Raw genomic sequence first — 10705 nt, forward strand, 5'->3', positions numbered from 1 at the left:
TTTTAGCATTCCAGGATTTAAAATGTGAGACCTCCTTCAACAAAAAATGGTTTGAGATGTTTGGTTTTAACAAGCCCTTGTTGACGTGCACTCAGTGTTCAGAAGTGTCCGGATGCCTCTGACTGCAATTAAATACTATTTAAAGTATTTCAGCTAATAGGCTGACTTGATAATCAGGTCTATCACTATGGCTAGAAAACACCCAGATACTTCTGCTCCTGATGTCAACAACACAGTGACGTAAACAACAACAAAAAAACTGTTAAAAACAGTATTAGACCAACATTTAGCAAAACTCCTTACAGAAACAACATCGGTTTATCAGACGTTTGAAATTTGACCCAAGAATTTGTGCCACTGACCACTGTTAGAACTTTAGCCGAGCTATCAGGCTCTAAAATAATAGATATACAGACAGACCGACAGATTTATGACTTTATTAATCCCAAAGGGAAACTCCGTTATGAAAGTCAGTCAGTGATGTTGCGTCGAGCTGCAAAACTGTAGATCGAAAACTAGCAGCAGAATGCTAGCAAAAATAATAATATTACCCGACTGACTACGACTTCTATCTTATATCTGTCCAATAATTTAGCAGATTATTATGGTTTATCTTTGTGCTCGTTTGCTGTTTTTGTGTGCTGAGTTAGCCTACATTGCTAACTTCCTAACATAGCTTGCTACACTGATAACATGCTAAGATTTGCACTAATTTGTCCACGTTTAGCACTTTTTGAGCTCACAAGTTAATTCCAGAGCGTCAAGTTACTTTAATAAAGCGAGCAAAAACAGAAATCTGCTTATTTATTTCAAATTAGCAACAGCTGAAATGCTAAGTCTGAGCTAAACAGCTAACAGACAGCTAAGTTTACGTCTCCAGTCTTCCATTTTCAGGTTGACTTAAGTAAAGATATGAATATAAATATTAAACATTTAAGAATAAACATCAAAGCTTCGCAGTCTTACCTGTGATTTTCAGTAAACGTGTTGTTTCTGTAAGGAAAGCTTGATATGTTTAGCTAATCTGAGGAAACGTTCTGTTTGTTTGTTACTTTATTCCACGTTTACGTCGAAGTGTAGATGCTAATGCTAATGTTTTATGCTTCCTCATCCTGTTCTCTTCGATCCATCTGACTGAACTAGCTGTGGGATGTATCCGAAATGAGCTGAATGTAATTATTTTACCTGTAAATTGTACAGATTATCAAAACAAACAAACACACGCACACACTTCATGTCCTTTATTTTTGAACAGTTTGGTAGTCGAATGTCCCTTATTTTAAAAACTTCACTGTGGACTTTTAATTTTCTTGCATCTACAACATGCGAGTGTGAGCGAGTGCCTACGATGCATATGCTTGTGTGTGTGTGTGTGTGTGTGTGTGTGTGTGTGTTCATGGGCTTCACTGTGGTTCTGGGCGTGGTATTTCCCGCCCTGCTCTCGGCCCCGGTGTGTGTGAATTGAAAGTTGCACTGAGATTTTCTCATTAAAGCACCGCTCTATTATTTCTGCCCCACTTCATAACAGTCCAGTGTCACTGCAGGCTAACCCTCGTTTTCCTATAAACATATATAAATATAAATATATATATATAAGATTAAGATTGTACAATGCAAAATGAATAAATGAAGATCTCTGCACTTATTAAGCTGTGTTGTGATTCCTCATTTGTCACGTTTTGACCTCCGTATTCTGCGTGTTTTTGATCGTATTGGCCTTCCACATGCACGTCTGCTCATTATATTCTACTCAAATCATCTTTTTCACTTTTATTTTTTTCCCCTATTTTATTGATGCATTTTCTTCCATTTTCTCCCTGTTTAGTGTAGTCAATCTGTCTTCTGCTGCTGGAGGATCCCTGATTGCAGTCGAGGTGGGTGTATTGCTGCTCACGCTTCCGACGACACGCACGCAGCACTTAGCGTAATCCTTTTTCACCTATGCATCCTGCACAGGTGCCTCTATCCACCAATCAGGGTCCTTGCACAGCGTTTAAAGACCCCACCCACATAGTCCGGTCAGCCCGCCCTAGCAGAGACAGTTATGGCCGCTAGATGGCGCCCAGCCGACCGGCCGAGGAGTTTCAGAATCTCGGCGCTGATGTGATAATATAAAGCAGTCAAACGTTGACATAGACACCACACATCCAAAAGTATTTGGACACCTGACCATGAGCTTGTTGGACGTTCCATTTCATAAACAAATAGTATTAAAATAGAGTGACCTCTATGTGATCTTTTATGCGATCTATGTGAGCTCTTTTCTTCTGAGAAGCTTCTCACAAGACTTTGAAGTGTGTCTATGGGAATTTGTGACCATTCTTTCCGGTTTATCCCAGAGTTGAGTGGGGCTGAGGTCAGGGCTCTGTGCTCGCTCATGCTGAAACAGGAAAGGACCTTCCCTAAACTGCTGCTGCAAAGTTTGAAGCATATCATAGCATTTGTTACACGATTGTTGTGTCTGAAACACATGAATTCATTAGATTAACTAGAAGGGGTGTGCCCTATTTTGTCCAATAATAAAAGTAGATCTTTGGATGACATCTATCCACCCTAAAACAAAACATATTTAATAAGGAACCAAGAGAAAGAAAGAAATTATTAAAATAACATGTTTATTCCTTCTGAACTAAAGAAAAAAATACTTTACTTTAGGACATCCTTGTACCGGTGTGTGTGTGTGTGTGTGTGTGTATAATCTACACAGGAATGATATCAGCCGCTCTATAGATCTTCGAGCAGATGATCTCCAGCTTGTTCTCACTCAGCAGACAGACGTCCAGCACACACACCACCTTCTGATCCTCCAGCGCTGGAGCCGAGCTCAACAGTGACGCTGTGGAGGGGAAATAAAGAGAAACACCTCAGCCAAAAATCAGGGGATCGATCAACCAAGACGTGCAGAATAGGTCATAATAATTATTAATGCATAAAGTGCCTGAGTTCGATTCCCTTTCTATGAGCTCCGGTTTCCCACCACAAGTCTAAAGACGTGCAGTCAGGCTAACTGGAACTACTAGAAATTACTCTAAGTGTGTGTGGGCCCTGTGATGGACAAGTGACCTGTCCGGAGTGTTTCACCAAATAGACCAAACCCACTGTGACCCTGACCACGATAAATTGGTGGTAATGCACACACACACCTGGAGAAAGGTGCTCATGAATTCGGCCTGCAGTGAGGCAGGACATCAGTGTGTCGTCATGGAGACTGCAGGATGTCCCGACTGCTCGTGGGTCTTCAGGGGTGAAGACGGGGAGGAAAAGGGAGTCGACGGCGGCCTCCTGATTCAGTCCTAAATCACACACACAGAGTGTAATACATACGTAACATCGTGCCTATAACAGACCACACACACCAATAATAATAATAATAATAATAATAATCAGTGGGTGCAAGGCAATAACACACCCGGACAGGACGCCAATCCATCACAAAGCCTCGACCATCAGACATAGCCAATCAGGTCTGTATGTAAATGCCCAACCGGCTGATAGCACTGCTGGGGATTCGAACCCCGGATCCCAGTGATAGTGGGCTGGTATTTTTTGTTTTGATTTTCAATGTTCTGTTTTATTATTTTCTTAACGATCAATCAACCAGCCAATCACGGCCCAATCATGCTGTCAACCTGAGATTCTTTCTCACCCAGTATGGTGAGTGTGAGGTATCCGGGGAATTCCACAGCGGTGTGTGTGTCCCAGTGTGAGTCCGAGGGAAGATCCGGGCTCCATTTGGACGGGCTGAGGTTGATCCGCTGAAGCAGGACGTCTCGGTTATCGAAGCTGAATCTTTCCGGAACGCTCTCCGTGTTCAAAACGGGGCAGGAAATGTGATCTGCGACGTCATGCTTCAGTGACGACCACACGCTGCTCTCCCATAATGCAACGGGCCGACTGGCAGGGTGTTCTGAGTCAGGAACGTTTGCCGTCTCCGTGTTGTCTGGGGAAAGAATGTTGGGAGTTATTTAGGAAGTTATTCAGGTTATTTATTACAGTATTTAGGTATTTAGGAACATCACCTGTGGTTTGGGGTGACTGTGTGGAACCTTCCTGACTCTCGTCCTCTTCAACACTCGCTGGCTTTGTCTGTCTGAGAAAAGAAATAAAAGTTTAAGCTGCCCTACACCAGACTGGGTGTCCAGCCTGTCTCCAGCGCTCACACAAGCAGGAACGGCTCAGAATGAAGACCCATATTCAAAACAATGCTGTCCCTTACTTATTTATTAGGATTTTATCGTCATGTTTTACACACTTTGGTTCCATTCATTACACAAGATTTATCAAACAGTCAAGAACAAATTTTGTATCTCCAGTTCACCTCACTTGCACGTCTTTGGACTGTGGGAGGAAACCGGAGCTCCCAGAGGAAACCCACACAGACACGGGGAGAACATGTTCATATATTTACCTGTCTGACTGCACCTTCGCTCTGGTCCAGTACTGCCTCTGCACTGCTCTGATTCAAAACACAAACAAAAACACATAGTCATTCCACAAAAGTAAAAAAACTGGGATTTATAACACATTTGTTGACGTTGTACCAGTAGGTATGATGGTGTGTGTCAGTATTGGAGCCAGTGATGCTCAACATGGTTGTACACATATCAGATCTGACATACACTGTCTGTTCCATTTCAAACCATGGGCAGTGATATAAAGGTGGCTTCATAGTGCCGCTTGAACAGCCTCCACTCTTCTTGCAAGACTTTCTACAAAACTCTGAAATATGCCTGTGGGCATTTGTGCCCATTCAGTTAAAAAACCATTTTTCAGGCTTGCAGTTCTTCTAAATAAGCTGTTTATTGAGGTTGAAATCAGGGCTCCGTGAAGTCCACTGGAGTTCCTATACACCGACCTCATGATCCCACAGGGACACAAAGTTGAAAGCATGTGATTACTTTTATATATTTGATTTAATATGCCTGTTAGCGATGAGTGTGCCTGAAACATCTGAACTCAATCATTTCAGAAGGGAGTCCACATACTTTTGGACTGTAGTAAATTCTCATACAACAATTTAATCTTGTGAATCTCATATCGCGGCTGAGATTTGACATTCGCATGAAGGAAAAAACTGGACTGAGACGTCCCAATTGCGCTTACTTCACTGCTTCCTCAACTCTCCGGCGTTTGGGAGAAGGTGTGTTGTGACTTGCGGGCGCGGCAGCGGGCGTCTCACTCCGCTCAGGTACGTCTGTACTAACGGGGGATGAACCTCTGGTCTCGCTCGCTGATTCTTGTTCCAGCTGTTGGAAAATAAAATAATTATCATCACAATTGTCATATTACAGTCATACCAATCAGACCTGTTGTGGCATGGACTCCACAAGACCTCTAAAGGTGCACGTTAACACCAGATCGTTTGTCCAGCACATCCCACAGTTGCTTTACCTGTCTGTGGAAAACTACAGACCTGCTGCTCGCGCTCCGTTGGCCATTGCCGGTACTGCACCACACAGATGTGACCCTGCACGGCGACTCTCCGGCGCTCTCTGTACTGCAGACTCTCCAGCTCCCTCCGCAGGTCACCTACTGCCATCAGCGACAGGGATGCTGCCTCACCTACAGAACCTACAAAAGAAGCACGTATGCTGCATTGCGCCTCATGCACGGTGACTTAAAGAGAAAGAAACCAGAGGACTCTTACTGGTGCTGTTAGTGGTGTTGGTGCTGGTTGTGTTTGGTGTGAAGGTAGTTGGTGCAGGGGGGTAACAGTAATACCCCCCTACAGCCGTCTTCCTCATGACGGTACTGTCCTTCAGCGTCTTCGTCCACTGGATGAAGGCTTTCACCTTCGGCTCCGAGACGTACGGCTGCTTCCTGTGACAGCCTGCGCACACACACACACACACACACACACACGTACACACACTCTTCAGGCTGATACACTTACTACAGCAGTCTGCTGCGGTTGCTGGGTCCCGCCGTCTCTTACCTGTGATGAAGAGCTGAGTCTCTGTGCTGCTGGTTAGAAAGACAGAGGAGCCCGTCTCCCGACACACTCTCATCTGTGTGCACACCAGATACGTCACTATAAAAACAGATTCACGGGAAATAATTCACGTTTTGTCGGACCTGCGCGTGAATTATTTCATTCTGTTCGTGTTTATTACTAGGAGAAATGTTGTTGAAGATCTCTGGCTGGGAGGAGGCGAAGATCTCCAGGATGAACGGATATTCTGACGTTCCATCCACCGCATGAACCCACCGATACGTCCAGAACTTCACAGGGACTGTACAACATTCAATCACATGTAAACACAGGGTCCGAATACACGTCCAGTAACTCGCAGATTCCGATAACGTACCAGAATTCCCTCTGTTTCTGATTCGCTCGACACGGCCCACGTAGGTCACCAGACCGATGATGTCACAGGCCTGGTTACTGGCCAGGCTCTCTATTTCAGACCTAAAAAATCACCCAGCGAAAGCAGACATGCTATTAAACACAATCCTCCACAACTGATGCATCAAAATGAAACACAAAACAAAATATACCTAATGAAAATAGTTGCAATCTGGTCCTACTGTGGTTTATAAGATGTAACATAAAGCCTCCACAAGGGGGTGTCCATGTACAAGTGCATTTTGTGTTTATGTGCCTGTTAAAATTAGTTTATTTAACTATTATTATTTTTCTCTGCGACCCATGTTTTTTTGGCTCACAACCCCACTAGCCCACCACTGCTCTTAAGTTTAAAATCCCATGCTGTGCTATTGAGTGTGCCTGAAAGGCAGAGACACAACAGCGACCTCTGCTGTCTAGTCGAGACGCCTGTACTAGGAATAGATGATTGGGGGGGGGGGGGTTAAGAAAAGAAGAAAATGGGATAAACATATAGAAATGTATGTACTCTTTAAAACATTCTTAATGACACTTATGACTTTAAATTGGGCTTCATGTACCAAACACAGGACTAATGCATGTACACTTAAAGGGAAAGAAACTTGCTGCTACATGCTGCCTGTTTTAAGTGTGAACAGGTGAAGCGTATTGGTGGGTGTGTTAACCTGGTGGAGAACTTGTAGGTGACGTCAGGTAGGCTCCACTGGGGCTGAACACCTTTAGGAGAAATTACGGTGATGACGGCGGGGGGATTCCGAGGGTTCAGGCAGATCTCTGTTAAACATCACGTGTGCAAGGTCTTAAATAAACACATTTTTAAATGTGTGTAAGCATTTACAATGACAGCAAAGCTCACGGCTACCTATAGAGCTGAAGGAGAAGAGGGACAGCGCGCCGAGCTGAGGTCTGGACCGGTTCTGGTAGCTGCGCTTCAGTGTGTAATGCTGCAGGTACAGAACTGAACCCACGGTCAGTCTGTGATACCACTCCGGACACAAATCATTCCACAGAACCATGGACATCACGCCACTCTGATCAGCCACCTCGAAATACGCCTGTGAGAGACGAACACAGTGAGATGGACTCCACTGGATTTTATACAAATTCTCTCTTAACATAAGGTGGCAGTTTGGGTTTTCTTTCAGACCTTGGCAGGAGACCACTGTGCCAAGTACTTTTTACTGTGTGCAATCAAACCAGCCCTATTTTTATGGGCACAGATTTTCCCATTATAACAAGGAATTAACAGGTCATGCCACCAAGTCCAATCACCTTACAGAACTTTCAGCACCACTTAACAAACAATCCAAGTTGTTGTACGTATACATTCTTTATTCTTTAGAGTAACGTCTCATTCGAGTGTGTTTAAACTACTGGAACTGCTTCCATTTGTAACCGGTCCTCACCTGAAGCGGGAAGTCGATGTTCTGTCCCGGTTTTCCATAGTAGCGCAGGCGAGACCTGTGCAACACGCGGACGAGCACAGGGAGAGGCCGTCTGGACGAGGCGAAGAACGCATCCAAATCAGCCAGAAGAGAAATCCTAGATACTGCCAAGGATCAGAAGGGAAACACAAACAGGTACAAATGACCTAATCAGCAACGTTGATTTTTGTAAATACATATGCTCGTTTCTAATTGTTGTCTGTGACACATTACAAAAAAATTTGGGATAGAAATTCGTGTTTCTGGTCTTTATTTGCACCGTCCCAACCTTTTTTTGTAATGTGTCAAAAAACATCTGGGTCAAACAGCCTTGCTATTGAGGTGCGCTTGTCAATGTGATCTCAGTACTGGTCCCAAGCCCAGTTACAGTAAGGAGGGTTGCACCAGGAATGGCACATTTTATATGCCGGACGCCCTTCTTGATGCAACCCTTGTATCTGGGCTTGGGACCTGTACTAAGAGCGCACCGACAAGCGCACCTCACAATGGCTATTCTGTTTGGTATGTATATTTTCATCCTAGTTGCTGCTGCCAGCTCTTATTTAATCCTAAGATTTCCACGACACACCACATCCATCCTTCTCATCTTACCATCGATCACAACATCTGCAGGTGGTGTGTTTGAGACCCACACAGTACCGTGTGGATCCTCATTATTCCATAATGATAAATAATGTTTCCTGTTAAACTTCAGTGGCGCGTCGGTCTGTACGATCCCGTCCCGGTACCACCACCGGACTGAGTCCAGATCTTTGATCGTGGGGAGAATCGCGGGATCGTGGGAGACAATCTGGACCTGTTCGATGCACACGTAGCTGTGGTTCAGTCTCCTCTCGTCGTGGATGATACAGAACTGGCTGATGTGGACGCACCATCCGGACCGGAGCGCGTTCGTCCGGACCAGTCGGTTCAGTCCTGCCGATAAGTGACACTTCACCCGACACCTGCCGTCGGTTATCGTCACGTCGTAGCTGTAGCAGTCGGTGGAGTCGCGCCCGTCCGATAGATAGCGATCTATGCTGATCACCGCGACGCACAGCGGACTGACCGGACCGAACCGGAGAGACCTGCTGCACCAGAGCTGATTCAGAACCGAGTCTAGAACCGAATCCGATTCACCTGATATCGACTCCGCTGCTGCCATGGCAACAAAACCTACATTAACTTATATCTAGCTTAGATAGTGCTAACTACTAACGACGGCTATTAAGAGGTAAGTTAGATTCACCATACACATTCACACAGTAGCTTGAATGGTATGTGTATTATTTACAGATTTAAGTACTAATATTGGTATATATACATTTAATATAAACTAGAACGTAAAATGTAAACAATCTGACGAACTACTTTCACTTGGATGGCGCGGAAGGTTTTGTTTCCTCTTCGTGCATGAATTTCGATGCCTAGTAAGCGCTATGCTGCCACCTACAGGTTTAATGCCAACAGGACGAAGAGGTGCACAACAAGAGAATTAATTAATTAATTAATTAATTCATTCACTTAAGGTTTATTTTACACCGCTTTCTCTTTGTCAGGGTCACAGTGGGTCTAATTACTTGTGCGAGAGGCAAAAAACACCCCGGACAGGTCGACAGACTATCACACAGCACACACACTGCATGTCTTTGGACTGTTGGAGGAAATCGAAGCACCCGGAGGAAAACCCACACAGACACAGGGAGAACATGCAAACTCAGAAACACAGAAAGAACCCTGGCCGAGAGACATGATTCTAAAAATATTTTATTATGTTTAACAGTATTACGCATTATTCAGATATTATAAATTTAATTCAATCTCACTATCCAAGCTTCTTCTCGAATGTAAAAACGTTTCAATAATAATTTAAACAGTAACAGAATCTTGAAACAAGAAAAACTAGCTTTAATTATAATAATTAATTAATTTAATCTTTACAATAAGACACTTTAATCTCGATTCTCTTACAAAATACTTTTATGTATACAGACATATTTAATCTATTGTAAATGTACAATGTACAAAATAAAGTGAATATATTTGTATTTTTTTAATTACAGTATCCTCAGTAAGTGCAGAACCTCATCTCTCTCTCTCTCTCTCTCTCTCTCTCACACACACACACACACACACACACACACACACACACACTGCAGCTCTACAATAAGATCGATAATGTTTATGTATAATGAAATATTGTCCTTTGTTTGCTTTGCGTTGGTAGGTCATGTTTAACAACCCTGATCCACTTTGCTAACATTGTTTTTATAGGTTTAAATGGTGATGCAAGGTGAGAGTCTCAGCCAAATGTCCATTAAACCAAATGCCAATCAAAAATGCTAACATGGCTATCAGTAATAAAAAGCTATGATTGTTTAATACACAGCAGGTTACTGAGCATGCTCATGCTAAGTGATAGCATTTGTGTGTTTACTGTTATTTATAATAGCATTTGTTTCTAAGTTGTTTCTAATGAAGCTCATGATGCTAAACACCAATGACTGTGAGCAAGTCTTCATTAGCTCATTAAGCTATTTATATTAGCTTCCATTTAGTACTTATTTTAACCACAAATGTTTAGTTTGTCTTAATAAAATAGCCCAACATTACCACCTTAAAGTAAAAAACAAACAATGTGAGGCTGGGCTTTTTATCTTGTAAACATTTTATCTAGCAGGGAATTCATACAGATTAGTTAGCAAAGTAGCTAATTTAATATCAAAGCCTTTCCAGCTAATGAAATAAACAGCATGTAGTTTATATAATTTATTTTTCAGATTCTATTATGCTGGTCTGGGACTTGGTGTAACGGCATTCGTGCTGTGAATTAATAAACAAAAACACTGAGCAACAAATGTTAGCAAATGGTAATCTACGAAAACTCGACACAGATCGTTTAATACTTTGAGATTGTTGTTCTGTGTAATCACAG

At 43.1% G+C, this 10705-nt stretch overlaps 1 protein-coding gene across 1 annotated transcript; it reads right to left on the minus strand.

The window, feature by feature from the left end:
* Window positions 1-2598: 2598 nt before the first annotated feature.
* On the minus strand, window positions 2599-9002 carry radx (RPA1 related single stranded DNA binding protein). Its single transcript, XM_062989120.1, has 15 exons — window positions 8383-9002; window positions 7753-7895; window positions 7209-7401; window positions 7012-7120; window positions 6309-6409; window positions 6114-6233; window positions 5936-6031; window positions 5648-5830; window positions 5414-5571; window positions 5104-5246; window positions 4409-4456; window positions 4020-4090; window positions 3647-3940; window positions 3144-3293; window positions 2599-2836 (listed from the first exon to the last, which is right to left on the minus strand). Exons 1-15 carry the CDS (start codon window positions 8933-8935, stop codon window positions 2700-2702), a joined length of 2499 nt encoding a protein of 832 aa, XP_062845190.1. The 5' UTR covers window positions 8936-9002; the 3' UTR covers window positions 2599-2699.
* Window positions 9003-10705: the final 1703 nt, after the last annotated feature.

The sequence above is a fragment of the Trichomycterus rosablanca genome, chromosome 26, assembly GCF_030014385.1.
Source record: "Trichomycterus rosablanca isolate fTriRos1 chromosome 26, fTriRos1.hap1, whole genome shotgun sequence".
In the NCBI taxonomy this organism is placed as follows: Eukaryota; Metazoa; Chordata; class Actinopteri; order Siluriformes; family Trichomycteridae; genus Trichomycterus; species Trichomycterus rosablanca.